A 16711-nucleotide genomic window follows, 5' to 3' on the forward strand; every position below is an offset into this window, starting at 1 on the left:
CTTTTTCTTCCTCTTCTGCTCCTTCTCCTCTTTGCCCTTCTCCTTCTTCTTATATTTACTTTTGCAATGAAATCTCTCATCCTTTGATCCATTTCCTTCCTGTTGCCTAACAAACTTAAAATGCCTTAAAGCATTAGCCTCCTAGCACTGAATATATCTACTCATCTCAGTCCTAATACCAGTGGGCTGACTTAAAATTGAAACTATCATTAGATCATTGTTTTTTTCATTTTCTCTGTCATTGACATGAATATAAAGTGTAAGTATAAACTTAGGACACCACCTTTTGTGGAATATTCTAGAATTTATACACCAAATTAGCATTCTTCAAAATGACCACTGAGATAGAGTTGTTACAAGTATCCCTGTGATGTAATCATTGTTACAAATGTTTGGGGGCTTCTCTTTTGGAATTAAGGGGCGACAGAAGGTAGTGGAAAGAACATGAGGTTCTGAGATGATATAGCCTTTGCTTTTTTTTTTTGCCACATATTCTGTGTTTCTATTTATATGAAATGTCCAGAATAAGCATACCCATAGAGAGAGAAAATAGGTTAGTGGTCGTCAGGGCCTACATAAAAGCAAGAATGGAGAGTGATTGCTAATGTGTGCAGGGCTTTTTTTGCGGGGGGCGGTGAAGACAATTTTCTGGAATTGGATAGTGATAATTGCAAAAACTTGCAACTATATTAAAAACCACTTCATTATATACACTTTAAAAGAATAAAGCTTATGGTATATAAAATATACTTTAATTAAACTGCTATTAAAAATGTATGTAAACTTACATCTGATTTCCACATAAATAAGATATAGCCTTTTCTTTGAATTGCTAATCTGCCTCACATTAGCTGTACAATATTTGTGTCTCTGAGCTTCCAGTTCCCCATGTATACAGTGGGGTTAAGACTGTTTATCTTGCTGAGTTTTGTAGTGAGTCATTCATGCCTATGAAAATGCTGGACACATAGTAAGTGCTTGATATTTTCACACTTCTGTACTTACTGCCAATTTATCATCTGTGCAAGAAATTTGTTGCCCCTGTACACTCTCCCTTAGTTGATGGCTCTATTTCCCCCTCTCTCTTTGTGTTCTGGTCAAACTCAACTATATTCTTCCTTAAAAAATTAGGAGTATGAGGGAAATTTTCTGACTTGATATATATTGAAACTTATAGCAAATAAAATAATTAATTGAAAATCTATAGATGTCATCCCATTAACAAAAAAAATCTATCATCACTATGATTTAATATAGGGAGGTTGTGACCAATATTATGAGACCAACATAAAAAATACATAGGAAATGTATGAATTTGAAAAAGAGATATATAACTTCCATTACCTACAGAGAACATAATCATTAACAGATAAACCTAATAGAATAAACAGTCATATTTTAAAAACTATTAGGAGTTCAGAAAGCTTTCTATGCTTATGATCAACAAGAACACAAAAAATTAAAAAGTTATGGCACCCTTGCTATACTTAACTAGAAAATTAAATAGGGAAAAATAAGATATTTCTCAATATCTCAATAATAATATCTAAAAGTTTCTAGGACATACCCTAACACAGAAACACAAAAATTTACAGAGAATATTTTAAAACTTTTAAAAAATATAAAAGAGATTTTGACTAAATGAAGATATATCAAATCTATATTTGGTGTCGCCTCCTCTGAAATTTACCTGTATTAGAGGCTTTGGTTTTTTGGGAAAATGCCATTAATGCAGGGGGCGTAAAGCGCCTTGCCAACTGTACCAGGCTTTTGTCCCTTGACCTGAGCCAAAGCAGTGATCTTGTTCACCTCAATGACAGTGAGTTTGATGCTATGCCCAGCCTCCAAAGGCTGAGTCTAAACACGTGTCAACTTTCCTTTGTCAGCAACAGGACCTGGAGTGCCCTCCAGAACTTGAGAGCCCTAGACCTGAGCACAATAAGTTTAAAAGATTTCCAGATTTTGCATTTTCACCCTTGAGGTACCTACAATCTCTCTTTCTCTCTAGAAATCCCATCATAGTACTCAGTAATATGGCCTTCTATGGGCTGTATTCATTGAAGGAGCTCAACTTGGCTGGGTGCTGTATAGTAAAAATTGACAAATACTCCTTTCTTCAATTTCCAAATTTAGAGAGTTTAGACCTTGAATACAACAATATTTGGACACTGAAACACAGAACATTTCAGTTTCTGAAGAAGCTCCAAGTTCTCATTCTCTCCCAGAACCGCCTGAAAGACATAGAGGAGAATGCATTTTCTGACCTAAATTACTTCTATAAACTTGACTTGGCATACAATATCTTGTCAAGTTTTCAAGCAGGCCTTTTCTTGGGCCTGGAAAATCTAGAAGTTTTGAATCTCAGTTTTAATAAAATTAGTTATGAAACCAGTAGGACTTTGCCATTTCCTCCATTTATGAACCTCAAGTCTTTGAAACAACTCAACCTAGAAGGACAAATACATGGAATTCAGGTTGTTCCAACCAACTTCTTCCAAGGGCTGAATGGCCTGCAGGAGCTACTCCTAGGGAAAAATCCCATGGTATTCCTAGACCACCTTCAGTTTGACTCCCTGATTAATCTCACAAAGTTGGATATCTCAGGAACAAAATCTGGAGACTGAAGTCTCAGTTTAAATATTTTCTTATTCCAAAAGCTCAAAAGACTAAAAATGCTGCACCTGGAAAACAACAACTTAGAGTCATTGACTCCTGGCATGTTCTCTGGATTAGAAAGCCTTCAGGACTTCTCTTTAAGATTCAACAACATAAGAGTCATTAATCAAAGTCATCTGGAGAATCTGAAGTCTCTGAAGTACTTTGATCTCTATGGGAACAAACTTCAGTGCAGCTGTGACAATGCATGTTTCAAGAATTGGTCAATAAACACAGCAAATGTCCATATCCCCTACCTCTGGAGCTATACTTGTCAGCAGCCAAATATCCAGAGTTTGTTGATAGATTTTGATGATTCTATGTGTAATTTTGACCTAGGAAATGTTTGCTTCTTCTGCTCCTTCAGTCTGGTCCTCACAACCATGGTCTCCTCTTGGTTCATTGCCAAGATGACTCCATCTCTATGGTATGAGCTCTACATATTTTAAGCCTGGTACCTGGCCAAGTGGCAAAGGACAGAGAAGGAGTTCATCTATGATGCCTTTGTCTCTTTCACTGCCACTGATGAGCAGTGGGTATATGAAGAGCTTGTTCCAGCCCTAGAAGAAGGTGGCCAGCCCACTTTTAAGCTCTGTCTTCACCACTGGGACTTTGATCCAGGCATAGACATCTTTGAGAACATCCAGAATGACATCAACACCAGCCGGAAAACTTTGTGTGTGGTCAGTAACCACTACCTGCACAGTGAATGGTGCCAGCTTGAAGTACAGCTGGCCAGCATCAAGATGTTCTGTGAGCACGAGGATGTCATCATCTTGATCTTCCTGGAAGAGATCCCAAACTATAAGTTATCCAGCTACCACTGACTCAGGAAACTTGTGAATAGGCAGACATTTATCACCTGGCCAGACAGTGCCCAAGAGTGGCCACTCTTCTGGGCTCATATTAGAAATGCATTGGGCAACAAATCTGTGGAGAAAGACAACACACAGCTGATTGTGGCCCAGTGACTAAAAGTCTTTGTGACCTCAAATCCAATGTTGCCCAAGGTGTGTATCGACTAAGAGTGTGAGTGAATGTACCTGCTCTGCAGGGAGAAGGTTGCTTATGACCATTATTTGGTTAATGTCCATCAGGCAACTGGAAGAGTGAAGGGAGCTGCCTGAGGAAGCTTCAGGAACAGTGTTAGGGGATGTAATCCCGCTATTAGGGGATTAGATATCCGGAAAGTAGGGCCCTCATATGTGCTTGAGAACATTGCTCAGCTAGTTTATCCAAATCAGTTCCTGTCAAGATAGATTGAACTATACTCCTTCTAAGAACCTATAACAACATAAACACCACACACAGGGTTTAATAAAAGCAAAAAACCAAAAGTTAGGATTCTGGTGTATTCTCCTTTAGGGCATGAAATTCCAAAGGCCAGCTTCTGTTTAAGTCAGAGCCCAAGCATTAGGAGAGTCCTAGTTTGGATCCATTGATTTACTCAATGGGAAGTAGCCTTGATGATCTAGCAATGCAATGATGACTGCAGGAGCTATCACCTAGCTGTGATAAAAAAGACTTCATAGAGCAGTTTCTGGCAGCTATTCATAGGGTTGTAGCCCCAATGGCTTCATGCTTCAAGCACCAGATACAGACCAGTGTCCTGTAGCAGGCAATATCTGTAGGGAGCAACACCCAGCCTAGGGGCCATGGCTCTGGTAGTAGGCAAAAGTGCTACAGATTCCTGTAGGAAGGAATTTCTTACAGGAAAAGTGCTATAAATTCCTGGAGCAAGAGGGGCCATAGGGATCTAGAGGAGATCAGCCTATAGTCGGATTAGTAGGGTACCAACACTGTCCTTTTCTGATTGTCTCTCCATGAGGACTTGGTCTTTGCCCTTTATCCCTAAGACTCTGAGAGGAGTTTGTTGAGGAAGAAAGACCCTGATGGGCAGAATCTTTAGCAGCTGAGGTAGTCAAATGTCTACCTCAGTGGGCCCTTGCCAGGTCTCTCTGTACTACACATGACTCCCCTGTGTGAAGAGAGGTCGGCATGTTTGGGACAGGACTTTTGTTAGATTGTTAGGGAAAAATCCAAGGGCATTTGTGTGGGAAATTGTGAGTCATCAGCTGGATGTTTGTGGGTTAAATATTACATTGTTGCAGGAAAGGTTTACAACTGCCTCATGGGAGATGAAAGAAATATGACATTACTTAATTTTCTTTAAATCAAATGATATCTGATTTTGAGGCCCTGTTCTGCTAGATTGTTAAAAATTCTATCTTAGTTATTATGGGCTCCTCACCCTCACCCACTAACCCCTCATGTTCTTGCATAAAGCAAAAAAAGAAAAAGTTGGTGGAGGACTTTTGTAGAAAGGAAGTGTTCAGGAGTGAAAAACAGCTCTTTTTTTTTTTGCATCCTGAAAAAAATGGGGGGCAATTTCTCCAGTCTTTGGTCCACAATACCACTTGTATGCCCATCATCCAAGCTGGATCCCTGGAGTCTGAGGACTCTGCTGCCTCTGGGCTATGCTTGGCACTGCATTTTTTGCTGAAATTGGAGATAGCCATTCACCTCCCTGGAGATGAAATGTGTCTTGGATCCCACCACTCAAGGAAACAGCAAGTAGACCTCTGTTCTTTTCCTGGTCTTACGTAAACTTCACCTCTCTGGGTGCTTCCGTCACCATTCTGTGCCCTGTTCTCCTCCCATCACACACACACACACACACACACACACACACACACACACACACACACACAAACTGGCATGATTAAATAAACTAAGACAGGAAGACAACTTCCTGTCTTCAGACAACTTCAACAGGCATAGGAGTATGTTCCCTTTGGATGGGGGGAGCTATATTTCTCTTATTCTTCCTGATTCTTCCACAGCAGGAAAAATAAAACAAAAACATCTCTATACATTATTCTGCCACGAAATTAATAAGTGAAAATGACTAGCAGACTAAGATCATTGGGCAGCATGCCAATCAATGGCTGTATAGGATTCTTTGAAATTACAGTGTGTGATATGAGGGGCACAATACCATGAAGAGGGTGATGGCTGTAGCCTAGTAGGAAAGTACACATTGGTGCATGTGTGTGTAGTCCTTCTTGGAAGGAAAGGTGGATAATTAATAACTTGAACTCATTTCATTTTTGAAACGATGAGGCAATCATGCTGGAACAGAGACTAAATTTTATACACATATTCCAGGAAACCAGATGAACAGCAGTGTTCACCCATGTACTTGGGACCAGCTACATAATTGCAGGGCCTAATGTAAAATGAAAATGCGGGGCCACTTGTCCAAAAGTTATTCGGAATTTCAAGACAGTGATGGCAGAGCACTAAACCAAGTACAGGGACCTTCTGAGTGTGGAGCCCTGTGTGACTGCACTGGTCACATGCCCATGAAGCTGGTCCTGCTTGTGACTATCAGCCAGGTGAATAGGATTTTCTCCTCACAACTTAAATCTTCAAATAGGAAAACAGTGTGTATTTTCCCACAGAACATATTATTTAATCCAGTAAAGGGATGATTATTTCCTTGAACGAAACTGTCTCGCCAGTCTTTGAGGTCATCTTAAAAAAGAAATGGAATTGTCTTTTGTATTAAAAAAAATGCCATCACACCACCACAGATAAAATGGTGCCATTGTCATTCCTGTTGTTTTAGTCTTGGAAGGGATTGGGGCACTAACTCAAGGCATACCCATTATACAAAGGTTTGCATTATGTTTTTACATGTATCAAATATTTACTTAGCTGGGATACAGGGAAATTCATTTCCTAGACCAAATTACTAAAACTATAGGCACTTTAAAATGAAGCCATTGGAGCTGTAATTATATAAAAAAGATATTTGGAAATGATTATGTAGTTAATTTCTCTATCATCAATCAATCTGCAGTAACAAGTGGTTTAAATTGGAACAGAAAAAAATTTAGATGAGAAAAAGAGAAATGTTCCTGCCAGTAAAGCTAAAAATATATTAAGCTTAATTTGTTAGAAAGATCTGAATTTTTTTCCCTACAGATACTGAAAAAAGGGATAGAAATCTTTCTGTTTAGAATTATTTATATGGGCCTACCTGGATGATTTTGCAAAATTTATTTAATTAATTTATTTTATTTTTGGCTGTGTTGGGTCTTCGTTGCTGCCTGCGGGCTTTCTCTAGTTACAGAGAGCCGGAGCTAGTGGGCTTCTCATTGCAGTGGCTTCTCTTGTTGCGGAGCATGGGCTCTAGGTGCACAGGCTTCAGTAGTTGTGGCGCACAGGCTTAGTTGCTCTGCGGCATGTGGGATCTTCCCGGACCAGGGCTCGAACTCATGCCTCCTGCATCGGCAGGTGGATTCTTAACCACTGTGCCACCAGGGAAGCCCCTACCTGGATGATTTTTAAGCTCATCTTCCAAACCAGAGTTTCAGTGCCAGCTCTGTATTTATGAGAAAGGGATGTCTCCACCTATTTAATATGTTTCCTTGCAACCACACATTTGCCTTTAATAATAGGATTAGTGATTGAGTTTAAGAGGTAGAGCCAAAATTATTCCTTGGCACACACAGTGTGGTCCAGAAATCAGAAGCATGAGCATCACCTGGGAGCTTGTCAGAAATGCATACTCTCAGGCCCAGCCCAGAGTCTGCATGTTAACTGAACCAGAATCTGGATGTTAACAAGATCTCCAGAGGATTCTTATACACATTATAGCTTGAAAGGCACTGGGTTAAGCAATTATTTACATTGAGAAATCTCTGGAAAGGTTCTCCTATCTTCAAATATTAACTCCACTTAGGTTACACAGTGATCAAAATGTAATCATTAAATATTCTTTGGATTTCTCTTCTTGCAATATTTCTCGAAAGAGTAACAGTAACAATACCATAATTTTACATGTGTGTTGTTAATTACCATTTCCAAAGCACTTTCATACCTGTGATCTCACTTGATAACTTTGTAATGGGTAGCCCATTAAACTAATGCACCCCTATCATTCTACCAGTAAATATGAAGGTAGGTCAATATTGTATTGCTTTTGCCTAAGACGATTAAAAAATCAAAGAATACTTTGATGGTAATCATTTTGAAATAAATAAATGTATCAAATCAACACATTGTACACCCTAAACTTATACAATATTATGTCAGTTATATATCAATAAAGCTGGGAAAAAACTGCAAGAATAATATATAGGTACAGTGAAATCCAACTAAATGAGTGCAAAATTGACATAAGAGTTTTGAGATAAAAGATAATATAGTGAGGATATATTTCTAAGCGTGAAAATATAGAAGGGTTCATAGAATCCCAGAAAGAATCTTCATCATTGGGTAGATTTAATTATTATGTCTAAAATAACATTCATTTTAATTGTCGAAGTGAAAAGAAGTAGCTCTGGAAGCTACATATGTGTTCATTTAAATCAGGTAACAACTTGAGTTAGAATTAGCCTAAGAAAATGCAGATATACAATGCAAAAATGAGAATAGAGGATCTATTAACTTGGGAACTATAAAAACAGGTTTGTAGATCTATCTGGACACTGCTGTAAAGTTTTGTCTGCAGATTAAGAAGGTGACGTTGACCCAATAATGTCACTTACTATAATCATCTTTGATTTTATTATACTGTACCTCTAGGAGGAATTTAAGCCTGTAATAGGTGGCCTATTGCATCCTAAAACATTTAGGAGGAACTGAGATAAAGCTATTGTGGATTATGGTGGCTCTAAGTCCAGTCCTAACAATTTTGTAGTTTCCAAACAAAGTTCTCAATGGAATCTTTCTAAATTGAAAATCATTAAATAAAGTGACATAGACAGGGGTTCTAACTGGGGGGAACTGTTTCCCAAGATGAGAAATGTTAAGCATCTAGTGAAAAGCTAAAACTTTTAGGCTCACTGTCACAGGTGATAACATGGCTGCAAACACAGCTTAAGGTGTAGTCCCTGGCTTAATGGAGTTTGCGATCTAATTAGGAGATAACATATATTTGTGTAACAGATAATTAAAATGCTAGTCAAATGAGTGATACAGACAGTAAATGTTAAATTAGAGAAAGATGGCCAGAAGCCGAGTTGCACTAAGATATGGCAATTAATATCAGATGACCAAGGTTTGAGGCGTGACTCAACCACTTAAGAACTGTAACCCTGTTAGTTGACCGCTCTAAACTCCAGTATTTCTACTCTGTAAAATCAGGATAATTACAACAGCTTTCTCTAGGCTGTGTTAAAGACTAAGTGGTCTTGGGAGGATGCCTGGCCCATATGTTAGCTAAGAAATTCACCTTCCTCATGACTGAAGGACCTGGGGCAGAAAGAGCATTGGGTGTCTGAGGATGGGCTTACTGAAAAGGAGTAGCTAGAAACATAGAGGTCACCAGCTTTGTCCACTTCACCATTTGCTAAAGGTCATCCCTAAAGGGAGACCTGGGTTGTTTCGCTCAAAGGATACAGCTCAGATTTGATGGTATTTCAAGCTTTGTAGAGTACTAAAAGACAGATCTCATTTCATTGCTTACCATCCCCTGACATGCCCAACCTAATCTCTATAATCTAAAGTACATGTGGATGCCCAAGGCCCAAGCCAGCAGCTTTTTAGGATTAGAAAGAAGATTGGCATCAGTGAGTTGCAGTGATGAAAGGAAAGGGGACCGGAGAGAACGTGAAGTAGCAGAACCGGTTTCCTTGCTAGCCTCTGCACAGTACTGCCACCTGGTGGTTATTTAATAAACCACAATATCTCTTCCTCCCATAGTCTTGTCCTAAAGTACAGCCTTAGAGTTAACGGAGAGAACGTGGTGATGCACTGTATTCGTTTCTGGTGACTACTGTAACAAATTACTACAAAGATGGTGACAACAGAAGTTTATTCTCTCATAGTTCTGGAGGCTAGAAGTCCAAAGTCAAGGTGTGGGCGAGGCCATGATCCCTCTAGAAGTTCTAGGGGAGAATCTGTTCTTTGCCTTTTCCAGCTTCTGTTGGTTGCTGGCCGCTGTTCCTGAGCTTGTGGCTGCATCACTCGAATCTCTGCCTGCCTCTTCACATGGTCTTCTCCTGTTCTGTGTGCCTGATCTTCCTTTGCCTCTCTCTTAAAGGGACACTTGTAATGGCATTTAGGGCCCACTTGGAAAATCAAGGATTTTCTCTTCATTTTAAGATGCCTAATTCAATGGACATCTGCAAAGACTCTTTTCCAAATAGGGCAACATACACAAGTTCCAGGCATTTGATGTGAATATCTTTTGGGGACCATTTTTTGGCCTAACACATTTATTCTTTATTATCATTTATTATACATTGTTGGTAATGAATATATAAAATCGATTGGGACTTCCCTGGTGGCGCAGCAGTTAAGATTCCACCTGCCAATGCAGGGGACACAGGTTCAAGCCCTGGTCCGAGAAGATCCCACATGCCGCAGAGCAACTAAGCCCGTGTGCCACAACTACTGAGCCTGCGATCTAGGGCCCGCGAGCCACAACTACTAAGCCCGCGTGCCACAGCTACTGAAGCCCATGTGCCTAGAGCTCATGCTCTGCAACAAGAGAAGCCCCCGCTCGACACAACTAGAGAAAGCCCACGCGCAGCAAGGAAGACCCAACGTTTCTTTGGTTTAATAAAAACAAAATTATTAAAAAAAAATAAAGATTGATCTGCTGGCCAGGGCAGGCCAAGAGGATAGGATGCAGGATATAAAGTTTTGAATTTGGGTGTGGGGATGAGATAAGGAGGGAAAAATCTAGAGTGTCAACTTTTCTAGGGAAGGCCAGCTTGGGTGGGACAGCTCAGTGAGAGACCCTGGGTGGCTGGGAAGCAGCACAGAGGACTCTGGGCACATGGTGTGGAGGAGAGAGTATAGAAAGGGCAAGAAAGGGGTGGTGAGCTAATATTTAACTTTTGTTTGTTTTTAATAAACTGAATGTGAGTGGTCCTAACCCTTAAAATCCTCTATATGTATAAGGAAATGGGCACTCTCAAACACTGCTGGTGAGACTGGTGGAGTTGGTAAAATCCTTTTGGAGAACAATTCTACATATGTATCATGTACCTCCATCCAGTAATTCTAAGAAGTCTAGAACTCTATTTTAAGGAAATGATCAGAATACAGGAAGATTTATGCACAAAGACATTCCTTATGTCCTTTTTTTATGGTGCTCTTGAGTGTTTGTAAACAACTCAAATGTCTACCTTTAGAAAGTAATAGTTGAGTGAATTATGGTTCATCTATATGATGAAATATTTTATAGTCATAAAAGTATGTTTATGAAAAGTGTACCATAACATGAAAAATGCTTTTATGTGAGATGTTAAGCAAAATAAGTAGGAATTATGAATACATACATACATACTTTACACAAATATTAATGCTAAATTGACTCAATATTTAAAAATATATGTATATGTCACCTCTTTATATGTATATATACATATTGAACTCTCAGAAATTGTGCATAAATATTTAGGTGACATAACCACCTCTTAAAAAGCACAAACAGGGACTTCCCTGGTGGTACAGTGGTTGAGAATCCACCTGCCAATGCAGGGGACATGGGTTTAAGCCCTGGTCCAGGAAGATCCCACATGACGTGGAGCAACTAAGTCTGTGCGCCATGACTACTGAGCCTGCGCTCTAGAGCCCGCGAGCCACTACTGAAGCCCGCACGCCTAGAGCCCATGCTCCGCAACGAGAAGCCACCGCAGTGAGAAGCATGCACAATGCAACGAAGAGTAGCCCCCACTTGCTGCAACTAGAGAAAGCCCGCGTGCAGTAACAAAGACCCGATGCAGCCAAAAGTAAATAAATAAAATAAAATAAATTTATTTATAAAAAAGCACAAACATCATATCGTTTATTTTTGTATTCATCTAGCTCAGTAAAATCTTGCCTCCTGAAACTAAATATTTTCCCTCTATGTTTATTTCAACTTTTGTTCTCAAGCAGTTAGGCTTAAAAATTTGTAGATATATACAGTGTGTCTGTGATACATGCTGAATTACTACAGGAACTGCAGCTATAAATTGAACAAATATGGGTGAATGGGCTTGGTCCTAAAGGATGTAAGGGACTTTGACAGAACCAAATAGAGTGCCAGCACTGCCACTGGTCTTGGAGCTCATGGTACTTGGATTTTAGCACTGATACAGAAGAGACTTCTTAACAGAACTTTTTTGTTCATCAGTCTAAAGTATTTAAAGTCAATTCATGGTGGAAATCTAATTAAAGGTCAATATAGAAAAATGTTCTTATACTGATATTTTAAAATATGGAGATACCTCAGAATAAGCAATAGTGATAGAGTTAACCAAGTACTTCCTGACATTAAACAAATACAAATATATATATATATTTTTTCCTTAATAAAGAAACTTATTAAGCTGCCCTCTCAGCACAGCCAGCAGCACGTCCATCTCCTATCTGAAGAAATTTATTGATATGAGAAAATGCTTACATAATAAGAGGGGTAAAAAATTGTATGTGCCAGATAACCTTAACCATACAAAAATAAATAGAAAAAAAGACTGGAAAAAATATACCACAATGTTAAGAGGGGTTATCCATAGCTACTGAGTCTTTTTAAAAGTTTTTTCTTATATTTCTAATCATTCTACGATGACATGTACTAATTTTAAAACCCAAAAGAAATTCTTTCAGAAGTGAAAGAATGGCCGATAGCAGGAAATGCTGCAGAGGGGCTAAGCATAGTGTGAATTGAAAAGGAGTCACAGAATTTGGGAACCAGAGGTGGTGTTTCAATAAGTGGGGTATCAGACCCCAGGTATTGGGCTTGGATTACTGAGGCAGGCTTGGGTTGAACTGTAGCCCTGCTACTTCACATTTCGGTGACACTGGACACGTAAGTTCTCTAGGCGTCAGTTCCTTTGCTGCAAGCCCTGCTACTCCAGTGGGAAATGCTACCAGGCGTTCTAGTGGAGTTATCCATCTACTCGGCACCACGGTCACAGGGACAGAGTAGTATGTCCAGATGAGTGTGACCATCAGGGCAGCTTGCAATATGTAGAAAGCAACACTTATAACCCATTTTATCTTAGGCAACTGAGCTGTCCGTGCTTTCAAGTGAGTTTTGAGCTTATCAGTCATCTTGTTGATCTTTCTCTCCAGCCTGGCGTATCTGGCAAACTCGTCCATCACGTTGACGGTGGAGAGCTCCTGCTTCATACCCTGAATCTCTGCTCGCATCTGAGATTCCTGCTCCACGTCCTTCTGCAGCACCCTGGACGTGAAGGAGGAGAAGGACGGGAGGAGGATCCTGAGTACATTGCACCCAAACACGAAGCTGAGCACCAGCAGCCAAGCCCAGCGGTCAGCCTATGCCGCGCTCATCTCGGAGGCTCACGGCGGCGCCAGCTCGGCTAAAACAGCTCCACCTGGGACCAAGCTGATGGCCGCGCGTGCGCAGTGAGCCCAGCGCCCCGCAGAGGCGCGCCGCCGTGCCTGCGCACTGCCTATTAATACTTAATAGTAATAATTATTACTTACATAATACTTAGATTTAGAACTCCCATACCCATTCCTGTCCCCATCTACCCCACTCTTTCCATTCTCATAGCTAACCATTTTATTAGTTTCTGATATATCCTTTCAGTGTTTCTTTATACAGATACAAGCAAAAATAAATATATATTTTCATTTCTCCCCTTTCTTATACAAAAGGTAGCATAGTACTATACACTATTTTGCATCTGGCTTTCTTCACCTAAGTACATCCTGAAAATACAGAGCTTTCTCATTCTTTCTTACAACTTCGTATAGTATAACATTCAATTATATACTATAGTTTTAAAAATCTAATCCCTTATTGGTAGACACAAGTTTTTTTCCTGTCTTTTGCTATTACAAACAATGAGAAAATGTACATACATTATCCATAAAGTGCAGATATGTCCTTATCGTGAATAAATTTGCAGAAATGAAACTGTTGGCTCAAAGGGTAAATTCATTAAATCTTCATTCTACTTAGAGTTTTAACCTGCTGTATGGTGTGAGGAAGAGATGGAACTTTATCTTTTTCTATAGTATAGATACCTGGTTGTGTCAACACTATTCATGTAAAAAATAAAGTCCGTCTTTACCCCACTGATTTGATTTTGTACTAATTTTCTGTATGTATTTGGTTCTATGATGGACTTTCTCTTTTGTCCCATTGGTCTGTCTACTCATGTTCCAGTGACTCGGTGTGTACTTTTAAAATTTTGCAAGTTTAGCTCAGCATGGTTTTATTAAGGAGGGTGCAGGTACTATAAGAAAAAGACCCAAGATTGTACACAAGTAGTTTAACAAGATAGAGGTTGGTTTCTCTTTTAGGTTAACAGAGTAGAGGTAAGTGGTCCAGGGCTGGTAAGGAAGCTCTGCCATGTCTGGGTCCAAGGTGGCTGCTTCATCTTTTGGCAGCTCTTAGCCAGCAGATGGGGAAAAGGGCCAAAGGAAAGCATGAACTTTCCCTTTCAGTGTCACAATGTGGAAATGGCTCACAATGATTTCCAGAACTTGGTCACTTGGCCACTCCAAGCCACAAGGGAGATGGGGAAATGTAGTCTCTTGCTGGATAGCCATCTACCTGGCTACAACTTAGGAGTTCTATTAGATAATAGGGGGAAATGGTCTTTACTACAATGGTGGCCTGATGCAAAGGACTCCAATGTTGAAGGTACTGGTGTTAGGGGAAGCACTGAAAGAAACTGGCCAGCACCACACTAATCATTTGCATGAGTTATTTTATGACAGGAGGTCCTGATAAGGAACACGGAACTAACAAGCCACCACCAACCGGAAGAATTCAGGAAAGGTCAAAAGGAGACGCCAGTCCATATGTCCTACCAACCTCCCAGAATCCTCCTTGCTGGAATCCATCTTGGCTGAGTGATGCGCACACTACCAGGAAGGACCCTGAGTCAGAACAATTGGCCAGAGACAATCCAGAAACTAATCCCATTACCATAAAACCTGAGACTGTGAGCCACATGGCAGAGCAGTCCTCCTGGGTTCCCTTACCCTGCTGCTCTCCGCCCGGGCGCCCCTACCCAATAAAGTCTCTTGCATTGTCAGCACGTGCCGCCTTGGACAATTCATTTCCAAGTGTTAGACAAGAGCTCACTCTTGGGCCCTGGAAGGGGTCCCCCTCCCTGCAACAGTGAGGCACTGTAACCTGAAGAATGGCATAAACTCTTCTCTCCAGGGGACTAATGCAAAGGTGTCTAGGGTTCATATAGGCTTTACCTTCCTGCCCTCACAATTTTGGTGTTTTTTCCCCTCAGAATCATATTTATTGTTTGTTAGAGCTTCTCTCTCTCTCTCTCTCTCTCTCTCTCTCTCTGTATGTGTTCTCATATGTGTGTGGGTTTTTTTTTTCCTTTTACTTGTTCTTTTCTCATTGCTTTACTCACATGTCCTTGGAGATATCAATCTTTTTCTGAGGCAACTCTTGGGGCTTGTTAATGAATTAATTGGCAAAAAGAGGCCTCCCAGAGAACAAAAACAAGAACCTGTTTATACCTCTGAACTTCCTGCATCCCTTTCCTTGTTATCCCACTTGAATGTGATAAAGAATGGATAGCTTAAGCGGCCCAAATAAGTGACCTTTTACATTTGCAGAACATGAAGTTTGCATATGAAATGAGATCTGGGTTATAGAGACTGCTAACCTAAAGGATAGGGATAAAGCCAAAAAGAAAAGATCCTAAAGCCTTAGGGAGACCATATTAACTAAACTGGAATACTTTAGAGAGTGAAAGGAGGCACTAAAGCAATTCAGTATATATGAAATATTTACCTACTGATCAACAAGTTGGCTTTATTATATTGGTAGACTATAAAACAGTTCTGTTAAAAACTAATTTCAAAAATAAAATTCTTTCTAAAAATAAAAACAACATATATCACTGTACATTAAAGCAAAAAACACATATTGATTATCTGAACATTAAAAAATAACACAAGCAGAATTTTTTTGGTATATATTCACATACCTTAATCAGTTTCTTAGCCACACCTGTCTCTAAGAGCACGTTACCAATATTTTTCTGAAAACGTATTTTTTTCCAATATGGTCATAATGTTTTAAATCTTTTCATAAAATTGCCCGCAATTTCTTTCACAGTTGCATTTTATGGTTAATAAATTTGAAATTGCAAACATCTTCAATTGATTCTCATCACAATGTTTTTAACTGAGAAAACACCCTCTACAGGAGAAGAAGAAAATTCTACTAAATGGAAAACATTCTCAATACTAATATTTTTATTAGAAAGTATATATACTTCAGCTCAAATATATTCATAGGTTCTGTCTTTTTGCCTCCATTCAGAGTACCTCTCCTTGACTAATATTTTTATAAGACAAAATGTTGTCCATTAAGTTATCTCTACTTTTTTTTTTTTTTTTTTTTTTTGCAGTACACGGGCGTCTCACTGCTGTGGCCTCTCCCGTTGTGGAGCACAGGCTCCGGACGCACAGGCCCAGCGGCCATGGCTCACGGGCCCAGCCGCTCCATGGCATGTGGGACCTTCCCAGACCGGGGCATGAGCCCGTGTCCCCTGCATCAGCAGGCGGACTCTCAACCACTGCGCCACCAGGGAAGCCCTATCTCTACTTTTAATTCCTTTGACTGTTTTGACAAATTTAGATACTGAAAAATTTTAGGATGTGTCAACTTCATTCCATTCTGGAGCAGAATATCAAGTTACCTAATTAAAAATAGAATCCCCATCAAAAGATTTTCTCTACAACTTGAGATATCTCTAAGAACAGTTTGATATAATTTCAAAATCAAATGTTGTACACCATGAAGGCTTCTCATTCTCCAGTCTTCCTTGACTCTTTCTACAAGTGTATGTATTAGCTCTTGGTGTCATAGGTTGGTATATTAGTTTTCTATTGCTGTGTAACAAATTCAACAGTTTAAAGCAACACCCATTTATTATCTCACAGTTTCTGTAAGTCAGGAGCCTGGGCTCATCTTGGCTGGGTAATCTGCTCAAAGTCTCACCAGACTACAATCTAGGTGTTGGCCAGGGTGACAGTCTCATCAGAGGTTCAGCTAAGGAAAGATCCACTTTTCTCAGAATGTTGGCAGACTTCA

At 39.8% G+C, this 16711-nt stretch overlaps 1 protein-coding gene and 1 pseudogene across 1 annotated transcript; one reads left to right on the plus strand and one right to left on the minus strand.

Annotated features, from left to right (window-relative positions):
* Positions 1-1641: 1641 nt before the first annotated feature.
* Positions 1642-3626, plus strand: LOC116747116 (toll-like receptor 13). The gene is given in 2 exon segments (XM_032618926.1): positions 1642-1930; positions 1933-3626. Coding segments are annotated over 2 exon segments (1983 nt in total).
* Positions 3627-12405: 8779 nt separating this feature from the next.
* Positions 12406-12957, minus strand: LOC116747117 (annotated as a pseudogene).
* Positions 12958-16711: the final 3754 nt, after the last annotated feature.

This window comes from Phocoena sinus, chromosome X (assembly GCF_008692025.1).
Source record: "Phocoena sinus isolate mPhoSin1 chromosome X, mPhoSin1.pri, whole genome shotgun sequence".
Taxonomy (NCBI): domain Eukaryota; kingdom Metazoa; phylum Chordata; class Mammalia; order Artiodactyla; family Phocoenidae; genus Phocoena; species Phocoena sinus.